General features: G+C 41.1%; 1 protein-coding gene across 7 annotated transcripts in view; it reads right to left on the bottom strand.

Moving 5' to 3' along the window:
* The window catches only part of ADAM17 (ADAM metallopeptidase domain 17), a 61291-nt gene that overhangs the window by 13287 nt on the left and 35244 nt on the right, over nucleotides 1-12760 (bottom strand). For all 7 annotated transcript variants that reach the window (XM_036872453.1, XM_036872456.1, XM_036872454.1 and 4 more), the window contains 3 exons: nucleotides 12494-12646; nucleotides 5995-6194; nucleotides 4875-4978 (listed from right to left, as the gene is read on the bottom strand). In XM_036872453.1, the coding sequence (XP_036728348.1) occupies nucleotides 4875-4978; nucleotides 5995-6194; nucleotides 12494-12646 (457 nt within the window). The remainder of the gene's footprint in view (nucleotides 1-4874; nucleotides 4979-5994; nucleotides 6195-12493; nucleotides 12647-12760) is intronic.

The following is a 12760-nucleotide window of genomic DNA, read 5'->3' as shown; positions in this document are numbered from 1 at the left end:
TCTGACCACAATGCTATGAGATTAGAAATGAATTACAGGGAAAAAAACGTAAAACACACAAACACATGGAGGCTAAACAATACGTTACTAAATAACCAAGAGATCACTGAAGAAATCAAAGAGGAAATCAAAAAATACCTAGAGACAAATGACAATGAAAACACGATGACCCAAACCTATGGGATGCAGCAAAAGCAATTCTAAGAGGGAAGTTTATAGCTATACAAGCCTACCTAAAGAAACAAGAAAAATCTCAAGTAAACAATCTAACCTTACACCTAAAGAAACTAGAGAAAGAAGAACAAACAAAACCCAAAGTTAGCAGAAGGAAAGAAATCATAAAGATCAGAGCGGAAATAAATGAAATAGAAACAAAGAAAACAATAGCAAAGATCAATAAAACTAAAAGCTGGTTCTTTGACAAAATAAACAAAATTGATAAGCCATTAGCCAGACTCATCAAGAAAAAGAGGGAGAGGACTCAAATCAATAAAATCAGGAATGAAAAAGGAGAAGTTACAACAGACACCGCAGAAATACAAAGCATCCTAAGAGACTACTACAAGCAACTCTATGCCAATAAAATGGACAACCTGGAAGAAATGGACAAATTCTTAGAAAGGTATAACCTTCCAACACTAAACCAGGAAGAAACAGAAAATATGAACAGACCAATCACAAGTAATGAAATTGAAACTGTGATTAAAAATCTTCCAACAAACAAAAATCCAGGACCAGATGGCTTCACAGGTGAATTCTATCAAACATTCAGAGAAGAGCTAACACCCATCCTTCTCAAACTCTTCCAAAAAATTGCAGAGGAAGGAACACTCCCAAACTCATTCTATGAGGCCATCATCACTGTGATACCAAAACCAGACAAAGATACTACAAAAAAAGAAAATTACAGACCAGTATCACTGATGAATATAGATGCAAAAATCCTCAACAAAATACTAGCAAACAGAATCCAACAACACATTAAAAGGATCATACACCGCGATCAAGTGGGATTTATCCCAGGGATGCAAGGATTCTTCAATATACGCAAATCAATCAATGTGATACACCATATTAACAAATTGAAGAATAAAAACCATATGATCATCTCAATAGATGCAGAAAAAGCTTTTGACAAAATTCAACACCCATTTATGATAATAACTCTCCAGAAAGTGGGCATAGAGGGAACCTACCTCAACATAATAAAGGCCATATATGACAAACCCACAGCAAACATCATTCTCAACAGTGAAAAACTGAAAGCATTTCCTCTAAGATCAGGAACGAGACAAGGATGTCCACTCTCACCACTATTATTCAGCATAGTTCTGGAAGTCCTAGCCACGGCAATCAGAGAAGAAAAAGAAATAAACGGAATACAAATTGGAAAAGAAGAAGTAAAACTGTCACTGTTTGCAGATGACATGATACTATACATAGAGAATCCTAAAACTGCCACCAGAAAACTGCTAGAGCTAATTAATGAATTTGGTAAAGTTGCAGGGTACAAAATTAATGCACAGAAATCTCTTGCATTCCTATACACTAATGATGAAAAATACGAAAGAGAAATTATGGAAACACTCCCATTTACCATTGCAACAAAAAGAATAAAATACCTAGGAATAAACCTACCTAGGGAGACAAAAGACCTGTATGCAGAAAACTATAAGACACTGATGAAAGAAATTAAAGATGATACAAACAGATGGAGAGATATACCATGTTCTTGGATTGGAAGAATCAACATTGTGAAAATGACTCTACTACCCAAAGCAATCTACAGATTCAATGCAATCCCTATCAAATTACCAATGGCATTTTTTTTAATAGATACTTTATTTATTTATTTATTTATTTAGCTGTGTTGGGTCTTTGTTTCGTGCGAGGGCTTTCTCTAGTTGCGGCAAGCGGGGGCCACTCTTCATCACGGTGCGCGGGTCTCTCGCTATCGCGGCCCCTCCCGTTGCGGGGCACAGGCTCCAGACGCGCAGGCTCAGCAGTTGTGGCTCACGGGCCCAGTTGCTCCATGGCATGTGGGATCTTCCCAGACCAGGGCTCGAACCCGTGTCCCCTGCATTAGCAGGCAGATTCTCAACCACTGCGCCACCAGGGAAGCCCACCAATGGCATTTTTTACGGAACTAGAACAAATCATCTTAAAATTTGTATGGAGACACAAAAGACCCCGAATAGCCAAAGCAGTCTTGAGGGAAAAAAACGGAGCTGGAGGAATCAGACTCCCTGACTTCAGACTATACTACAAAGCTACAGTAATCAAGACAATATGGTACTGGCACAAAAACAGAAACACAGATCAATGGAACAAGAAAGCAAGCCCAGAGATAAACCCACGCACCTATGGTCAACTAATCTATGACAAAGGAGGCAAGGATATACAATGGGGAAAAGAGAGTCTCTTCAATAAGTGGTGCTGGGAAAACTGGACAGCTACATGTAAGAGAATGAAATTAGAACACTCCCTAACACCATACACAAAAATAAACTCAAAATGGATTCGAGACCTAAATGTAAGACCGGACACTATAAACCTCTTAGAGGAAAACATAGGAAGAACACTCTTTGACATAAATCACAGCAAGATCTTTTTTGATCCACCTCCTAGAGTAATGGAAATAAAAACAAAAATAAACAAATGGGACCTAATGAAACTTCAAAGCTTTTGCACAGCAAAGGAAACCATAAACAAGACAACAAGACAACCCTCAGAATGGGAGAAAATATTTGCAAACGAATCAATGGACAAAGGATTAATCTCCAAAATATATAAACAGCTCATTCAGCTCAATATTAAAGAAACAAACACCCCAATCCAAAAATGGGCAGAAGACCTAAATAGACATTTCTCCAAAGAAGACATACAGACGGCCACGAAGCACATGAAAAGATGCTCAACATCACTAATCATTAGAGAAATGCAAATCAAAACTACAATGAGGTATCACCTCACACCAGTTCGAATGGGCATCATCAGAAAATCTACAAACAACAAATGCTGGAGAGGGTGTGGAGAAAAGGGAACCCTCTTGCACTGTTGGTGGGAATGTAAATTGATACAGCCACTATGGAGAACAATATGGAGGTTCCTTAAAAAACTAAAAATAGAATTACCATATGACCCAGCAATCCCACTACTGGGCATATACCCAGAGAAAACCGTAATTCAAAAAGACACGTGCACCCAAATGTTCATTGCAGCACTATTTACAATAGCCAGGTCATGGAAGCAACCTAAATGCCCATCAACAGACGAATGGATAAAGAAGTTGCGGTACATATATACAATGGAATATTACTCAGCCATAAAAAGGAACGAAATTGAGTCATTTGTTGAGACGTGGATGGATCTAGAGACTGTCATACAGAGTGAAGTAAGTCAGAAAGAGAAAAACAAATATCGTATATTAACGCATATATGTGGAACCTAGAAAAATGGTACAGATGAACTGGGTTGCAGGGCAGAAGTTGAGACACAGATGTAGAGAACAAACGTATGGACACCAAGGGGGGAAAACTGCAGTGGGGTGGGGATGGTGGTGTGCTGAATTGGGCGATTGGGATTGACATGTATAAAGTGATGTGTATAAAATTGATGACTGATTAAAAAAAAAAAAAGAAGATGTAGAGAATATGTCCAGTCATGTACCTAATAATATAGCTTGGAGATTTTTTAAAGGAACAACTAACAGAACTACAGGTAATATTGATAATCAATACAATCTCAAAATTAGCTCCAGATAAAGTCCTAAATGTAAAAGGTAAAATTATGAAGCTACAGAAGCAGTTGTGGAAAATATCTTTATAACTATCCACAACTCAAAAAAATAAATACACAAACAAAATGACAGATTTGATTTAAGTGAAAGATTTCAGTTCCAAAAAGGACAACAGATAAGAGGAAGGTATATGCAATGTTTAAACCAAATGGATTATCATAAAAGAACTCCTCCAAATCAATAATAGCAGAAATGAAATGCAATTTTTATAAATGGACCAAATAAATGAACTAGTTATTCACAAAAGGAGAAATTTAAATAGCTAACAAATATAAAGAATGTTCAAGAAAAATGTAAATAAGAAGAAATCACTTTATATTCATCAGACCAGCAAAAAAAATAAGACAGCTAGATAATACAGTGTGTCAGCAAGGACATCAGAATACAGAAACCTGGACCACTGACAGTGGCACTGACAAACCCGTTACTGCTGCTCTAGAGAACGCTGGAGTGCCTCCCTCCACGACTAAGCAATTCCACTCCTCCGTATGCACCCAGCAAGCTCTCAGAGCTCCCAAAGTAGTCCTATCTGCAGTATTAGGAGATAAAGGCAATCCAAGCAGCTACTGCTTGGTGAACAGATAAGTAAAATATAGTAAATCACAAGACTAAACACTCAGCAAGTGCCCAAAACAATGAACTAGATACAGAGATATAGATACACAGACAGAAATACAGGGCAATAGAAAACAGAGTTGTAAAAACATGGTATTGAGTTTTTAAAAAAATGATCTAAGGTATAGTATCATTTTGGCACGTTAAAAACACACATATACAGAAAATAAACACACTATCTTTCAAGGATATACACCTATCTAGGCAAATATTAAACAAGTTAAAGCAGATGCCTATGAGGTGAAGGAGAACGGAAGTGAATAAAAGGGAATAAACAACAAAGAGAAATAATCACGGGCCTTGCACAGACCAATGACAAGTGTGCTGAGATCAACTCAACTCTGCACATGAGGTAAAAAAAAAAGGGCTATATTCATCTGAATGAAACACAATCTTGCTTTCCAACACACACATACCCGTTTGAGCAAATTATTCCAAGAGAACCAACGGGAGGACATACCTGTGCAGTAAGACACGCCTTTGCAAGTAGCATTAATAGCCTCTTGGCACTTCTTCTGGGCCGTCTCGAACTGACAGTTTTTACAGCAAGGACTGTTCCTATCACTAGAGAGGAAGAGCAGACAGTCCAAGTCAAAGGACAGCCCCACAGCACAGACTATGGTCATGCCACAGGGCCCTGAAATGGCAGGGCAGGGTCTCCTGGCTGGGTCACCCACTCCTGCACAGAGTCCCAGGTGCTAGCACCACCTGCACATGGTCCATCTACCCTTCCTGATGCAGACTCAGGCAGCACAGTGGTCCAAAGTGACCCATCTTTAAAACATCTTGGTGTCCTTGGTTTTCATTAACTTAATACAGTAATTTAAAAAAAAAAAAAAGGACTTCCCTGGTGGTCCAGTGGTTAAGACTCCACACTCCCAACACAGGGGGCATGGGTTCGATCCCTGGTCAGGGAACTAAGATCCTGCATGCCGCATGGCGCAGCCAAAAACTTAAAAAACAAAAAACAAAACAAAACAAAATACACAAGCCCACAAGGCAACAGTGGTCAAGAAACTAGTCAGCCCTATCAGTATTTACAATGTTAATATAATATGCACTGTATACCATTAAATCTGTTACCATAAATTAAAGTTTTCCCCTCTACTTCTAAGTCAGGCACTGGACGTTAAAAATGGAAACATAAGTACCTTCTAACTTGTAACCTGCTTCCTCCACAGTTTCTGGGATTAAACAGTATTCTTCAACACTATTTACAGTATAGATACACAATAATTAATTTATGTCCCAGGACTGTCATTTTGATTGTTTCCCATATTTTGTTATTATAAAAGAATGTAGCCATGAACATCCCTGCTAAATCATCTTTGTACATCTCTGTTTCCTTAGAAAAGATTCTTTGTACTATGGCATTGCTGCAGCAGAGAGGATGCAAGATGGGGGATTTGTGATACAATGTCACGTTGCTTTCCAGAAAACATTTTTCTCGCTGTAAAGGGCAGAAGGGGTAAACACACACTTGCCAGACCCTCTGATGATTCTAGAGCCCCACGTTTTCAGCCCGCTGTTGTGAAGACCCTTGTCAGGCGCCCAACTCCACCCCGCGCCACGCTCCTCACCTGCACTGGACGCCCGGCCTCAGCGTGCAGTCACTGTTGCAGCAGGTGTCGTTGTTCAGGTACATGATGCCGGGGTCACACTCCTCCCCCTCGTCCACCCTGGAGTTCCCGCACACTTTGTTGCTGCGTTCTTGAAAACACTCCTGGGCCTTACTCTCAATGGTCTTATAGATGGACTGTTTACTGCAGTTTGAAAACATCTTAAGAGAAAAGAGGCCACATAGGACCCAAAATAACATAAAAATTCATCCCAGGTGGTGTTTGTGCTTCTTTTCCAGGGACAAACTTTAACACAAAAGCCACAATCAGAACCACCTTGAAGGTATGTCAGGTTCACTGTCGCCTCTAAATGTCATTTGTATGGAATTGAGTCATGGCCCTCTGCAAGATGCTAAAAAGGGGACGTGAATGTGGTTAAGAGCCTAAAATTCTTCACAGGAAAGTAAGCTACACGAATGCTGAGACCAAACACCCCAGCCAGTCCAGCACGAGCAGAGAGTCACCAGACTCTAAGCCACCCCAGGCTCAGGCACAGGCCCCGCTGCAGGGACACTGAGAACGGGGCACAGGCGGCCGTCTTCCTAGATGTAACGATCCAGGCCTGCAAAACAGGGTCTGCTCTGGTTTACCTCTTCATCTTTCCCTGAATATTTACATCAATGATCCATGTTTAAAGTGTTTAAATAGTTGAGCTTAGTAAGAGGCATATTATTACATATAGTCTATTAAAAGATTAAATCCCAAATTATTACCTAAACGTTTTCATGAGTCCCCAAGATCTTAAGTTTCTTTGAGTTTCTACAGTTGACCAGCATCTCAAAGGAAGCCTGAACCCTAGCTTGCCCACTTGGTGTACAGAAACATGAAAATGACCTTCTACATTTGGGCATTTTTACCTGGAGCTCTAAAATGGAGTCCATTTCCCAAACCATCTGAAATTATCAAGAAAAGCAGAACAAGACTTGGGTAAAACTCAGCATGGGTACTTCTAGAGGTAGGGCCGCCACAGTTTGCAAATGGCTAAAATGGCTTCACTTTCAGCCCAGACAAAGGCCATGAGACCCCTGAGGAGCGGAGAGCACAGGACCCTCATGAAACAGTATAAAATATGCACTGGTCTCTGGCCCCAGTTCCTGGCGCAGAGCTCCTGAAGCCCCTGTAATTTCCTGGGTCAAAATGGGAGTGTCTTTTGTTGTAATGAGCCGACCTGGAGCGGGCTCCTTGGTGGCTCCTGGATGGGGGCTGGTCACCAAAATGACCAAGCCACCATGAGAAGCCTGGAATTTTCAGCCCCGCCTTCCATTCTCTTTCGGAGGGACAAGGGCTTAAAACGGAGCTAAGGGCCGACCGTGCCTATGTGATGAAGCCGCCATAAAGTCCCAAGAGTACAGGGTTCGGAGAGCTTAGGACCGGGTTGGCGGACACATGGGGGTGCTGGGAGACGGGTGCACTCAGAGGCAGGGGCGCTCCACGCCCCTTCCCACACACCTCGCCTCGTGCATCTCTTCCATCTGGATGCTCATCTGTATCCTCGATCACAGCCTCTTATCACAAACTGGCAAACGTGTTTCCCTGAGTTCTACGAGCCGCTCTAGGAAACTAACTGAACCCAAGGAGGGGGTCATTGGAACCCCCAATCTATAGCCAGTTGGTTAGAAGCACAGGCGATGACCTGGGCTTGTGAGTGGCATCTGGGGGTGTAAGGGGGGGAGTGCAGAATCAGGGCACTCTTTTTTTTTTTTTTTTACTGTATGATTTCAGTTATATGTGTAATTTAAAAAACAAAACAAATGAACAAACAAAACAGAAACAAAGTCATAGATACAGAGAACAAACAGGTGGTTGCCAGAAGGAAGGGGATTGAGGGAGGAAAGAAACATGTGAGGGAGATTAAGAGGTACAAACTTCCAGTTGCAAAATAAATGAGTCACAGGTATGAAATGTATAGTGTAGGGAATATAGTCAATAAGTATGTAATATCTTTGTATGGTGACATGTCGTAACTAGACTTATTGTGATTATTTTAAAATGTATAGAAATATCGAATCACTATGTTGTGTAGCAGGAACTAACATAGTATTTGCTTTAAGTCAATTATACTTCGAAAACAAACAAATTCATAGAAAAAGAGATCAGATTTGTGATTACTAGAACTAAGGGAGCAGGGGGAGGGGTAACTGGATGAAGGTGGTCAAAAGGTACAAACTTCCAGTTATAAATAAGTGCTAGGGATGTACTGTATAACATGATATATAATTACATTACTGAATGTTAAATATGAAAGTTGTTAAGAGAGTAAATCCTAAGAGTCTTCATCACAAGAAAAAAAAAATTTGTTTAACTTTCCTTAATTTTGTATCTACATGAGATGATGGATGTTTACTAAACTTACTGTGGTCATCATTTCATGATGTATGTAAGTCAAGTCATTATGCTGTACACCTTAAACTTATACAGTGCTGTATGTCAATTATATCTCAATAAAACTGGAGGGGAAAAATGTGTACAGTTTACAATAAAGAACATATACATAATTAAGTTAGTAAAACTGATAAGGAAAAGGGGAAACAAAAAATATCAACACGAGAAACAAATACAAATGCTTTAAACATGCAACAAATCTCACTCTAAAGCAGGGGTCCCTAACCCCTCGGAACCCAGCCGCACAGCAGGAGGTGAGTGGCAGGCAAGCGAGCAAAGCTTCATCTGCCGCTCCCCATTACCGCCTGACCCCTCCCCCACTCCCCCCCCCCCCACTGCCACCCACCCCGTCTTCGGAAAAACTGTCTTCCATGAAACCGGTGCCGGATGCCAAAAAGGTTGGGGACCGCTGCTCTAAAGCATCTGTTATTTTCTATTACGGCTTTGAATGATATACTAATTTCAGATTCTTAAAAGGACTGAAATCAAGTATTAAATAACTTAATTTTGCTTCTTTACAGGCATTCTTTTTTTTTTTTTTTTAATTTTATTTATTTATTTATTTATGGCTGTGTTGGGTCTTTGTTTCTGTGCGAGGGCTTTCTCTAGTTGCGGCAAGTGGGGGCCACTCTTCATCATGGTGCGCAGGCCTCTCATTATCGCGGCCTCTCTTGCTGCGGAGCACAGGCTCCAGAAGCGCAGGCTCAGTAATTGTGGCTCACGGGCCCAGTTGCTCCGCGGCATGTGGGATCCTCCCAGACCAGGGCTCGAACCCGTGTCCCCTGCATTGGCAGGCAGATTCTCAACCACTGCGCCACCAGGGAAGCCCAGGCATTCTTATTTGAAGCTTTCTAAGGAGAGTTAACGTTGTATCTAGTTTTTTTATTCACCAAAATCCAAATGTGGACTTTCCCTTATGCTGACCGTCATACGATTACGTCAGGTAACAGACCCATAATTGTGCAATATGCTCTATTATCCCCAAGGCAGAAAACATTTCTGGAGGACTTAATATCCATACCAAAAATAAAATTTGTAACCCTATCTGGTAATGCCTATCACTTTCCTGTACATTTTTAATGACAACTTCTTATTGTATGTCAGGGCACTCTTATGGGACTGAGCCCTTAACCTTTGGGATCTGATGCTATCTCCAGGAAGAGAGTGTCAGAACTGAGTTAACCCCAGCTGGCGTTGCAGGAAACAGCTTGGTGTAAAGAAAAACCTCCACATCTGGGGACCAGAAGGGTCAGAAGTGAAGTGGGCTCTATGAATAGTAAAGTAGACACACAGGAAGAAACACACAATAGGGAAGAACTGGGTATTCCCTACACAGGAAGAAAAAACTGAACTGATTTTCCTTTTCAACCCTCCAAAGGTGACTGTGACCACTGAATCAGATACAAAAGGATTACTCTCCAAAAGACACTGAAGACCCCATCTCCCTAAACAGAAACACTAACTGGATTTTTTTTAAAGGATCTTCCAATGTATCTTTATAGTAAAGACATTTAAGGGGCCTGGTTATTTCAGTCTAGGCCTGAGGCAGTTAGTATTTTGCTGCGTTTATTCACCAGCACTGCAGACTCATGAGCTCAATTCTACCAGTTCATTATGGGAGGCCAGGTCCTTATGAATTCAAATTCACACTGAACCAATAAGAAGATCTCTTTGCTAATTTATCAGAGTCACACCCCCAAGTAGCTGGACCCCCCAGACACAGCTGAGGGAAAATTGACCACTTCACTCTCGCTTTTGTTGCCTCCACACTCCCCGAAGACCTCTGAGCCCTCTCTCTGTATCCTTACCACACCCCCTTCTCCTCCCACCAATAAACTCTAAGAGGTTACGATCCCTAATGCCGTCTGGCTTGTCTGGTGTAAGGTGCCAGGTCCTGTCTTTCTAGGTCGAGGAACCACCTTATTTTTGTCCTGGAGCCTTTTTTACCTAGTTAAAAACATTTTAAGGAATTAATTTTAATGAAGGAATTAAAATGTGGACCAGAAGATGCCCAGTATCTCTTTACAAGGAGACTGCTACTTGGGTAAACCAAACTATTAAAGAAAATACACTTGGGACAAAATAAATAAATGGATAAAGTGTTCTTCGCTGATAGACTCGCAGCTCCAGAAATAGATGGCTCTGCCCAGCCTCCATTCTCATTAGCGAGTTCTTAGAGGGATGTTCCAAGAGCCCACTGGGGAAGTCTCACTTAGGAAGAACTTGTAACAGGAAGAGTTAGCACCACGCATGCTCACTTGAACAGTCTGCAAAGTAAAACATTTTACCCCAAAGTACTGATGCCATCCTCATGACCAAGAAGCAGTGACTAACAACTAGAGCTGCACTGTCTAATACGGCAGCCACTAGCCATATGTGATTATTTAAATGTCTTTTTCCTTACCACATATTTCACACTTTTTATTACAGAAACGTTCAAGCATCTATAAAGTGGACAGAATGGATTCATGATGCTCACATGGCCCCTCACCAGCTTCAGCGATTATCAACGCATGGCTTCGTGACTCACCTATAGCCTCACCACCTTCCCTCGGTTCCCACACTGTTTTTTGTTGTTGTTGTTTGGGTTTTTTGCTGCTTTATTAAGGCATATTTTACATATCACAAAATTTACCAGTTTCAATTGTACAATTCAGTGATTTCTAGTAATTTTACCAAGCGATGAAACCATCACCATAAATCAGTTTTAGAACATTTTATCACCTCAGTAAGGTCCCTCAGATCCTTTTACAGGTAATGCCCATTCCCACCTCCAGCCCCAGGCAACCACTACTGAATTTAAATAAAACAGAATTTAAAATTCAGTTCCTTGGTCTCTGCAGCCACATTTCAAGTGCTTACTGGCCACACGGGGCTAGTGACTACTGCACTGGGTACAGCAGATGGTGTTTCCCCCATCACAGAACCTTCCAGCGAACAGTGCTGAACTATAGTGTACATCATTAGAAAAAGAGAGACAACCTCTGAAAAAAGGAGAAAAACTCAATAGGGTATGTGATACAATGGAAGAACAGGCAAAACAGGTAGTTCCTGAGGCACAAGTTGTTCAGTGGAGGAAAAATAAAGCATAACAAGCAAAGAAAGAGAGGAACGGACTTTACACCTAACAGCCAAAGAAAACAAGATGCGACAAACAAAAAACATGACAAAAAAAACATGAGACCAGAATTTTAAAAGGCAGGGTCAGGGCCAGGGAAACACAAAAGTAATCCTTTCCTCTAGCTCCTGGATCAGGCTTTAAAAGGGGAGTCAGGACAAATAACTTGACCTTCCTTCCTGATTAGATGCAGATGGTTAGCCCATCCCCCAGCCCACTTTAATTCAGCACAAAACCACAATATTTTCCTCATGATGCCTCGCGCTGCTCAACTTCAAGTAAAAGGAAGAAGGACCAGACAGACATCTATGAACACTTTCAGTTCAGGCTCTACGAGTTAGTCATAGCCACTCTTAGGAAAGTCTCTGAAGCTGTTTACCATGTCCCAAGTCAATGAGTATTGTGTACTCCACCAGACACCCTCAAAAATCGTTCCTCTATTTACCTGACAAGTATTTATTATGTACCAGCTACCCTGAACAGGCCCTGGAGACAGAGCCGGTAACCAGAAAGGCAAGGGCCCTACCCACAGGATGCTTACATCTGGCAAATTACGTATTTTGTTGCAAAGGTTTATTAAAACGTGCGTGCATATTGTGAAGCAGTGTAGGGTTAACATGAATGACAAACTTGTAAATGAAATGAAAGGAAATTTTTAATTGAAAGCCTGAGCCCACCAGATCCTGCAAACTAGGACTCCTCCAGTGCAAGCCATTATATTAAGTAATTAATTTTCCACACAGCCCAAACCAACACATGATCTTCTTTGACAACAAACATTCCAGATGAGCAGATTTAGATGGACCATGTTTCACTCTTAACACACACAAACAAGTTTCAAGGTACTTTGTAATCTGTAGTTCCATCCCTAGAATGGAAAGCTTTCCTGAGCTCTCATTATAATTAAACATAGCCTCTTTCTTTCCTAACCACATAAAAAAAGCTCCAAAAGATACATACCTTATTGTTCTCATGATCGCCACTCACAGCTATGGGATACATAACATACTTTCCTCCCTGGTCCTCATTTGGGGCACATTCTGCTAGACCATCTGGATCGTGTTCTGCTCCAAAATTGTGCCCCAATTCATGAGTTGTAACGAGGTCAGCTTCCTGAAGGATCATGCAGCGAAAACATTATTTCCTAATACCTAAACATCACCTGCTTTGGCCAGTTGGGCCCTGCTGTCTTAAATGTTGGACTATGATTTCTTCTATCAATTATAG

Source organism: Balaenoptera musculus, chromosome 13 (genome assembly GCF_009873245.2).
Source record: "Balaenoptera musculus isolate JJ_BM4_2016_0621 chromosome 13, mBalMus1.pri.v3, whole genome shotgun sequence".
In the NCBI taxonomy this organism is placed as follows: domain Eukaryota; kingdom Metazoa; phylum Chordata; class Mammalia; order Artiodactyla; family Balaenopteridae; genus Balaenoptera; species Balaenoptera musculus.
Note: the sequence above shows the minus strand (reverse complement) of the source record. Positions and strands in the feature narration are given on the sequence as shown.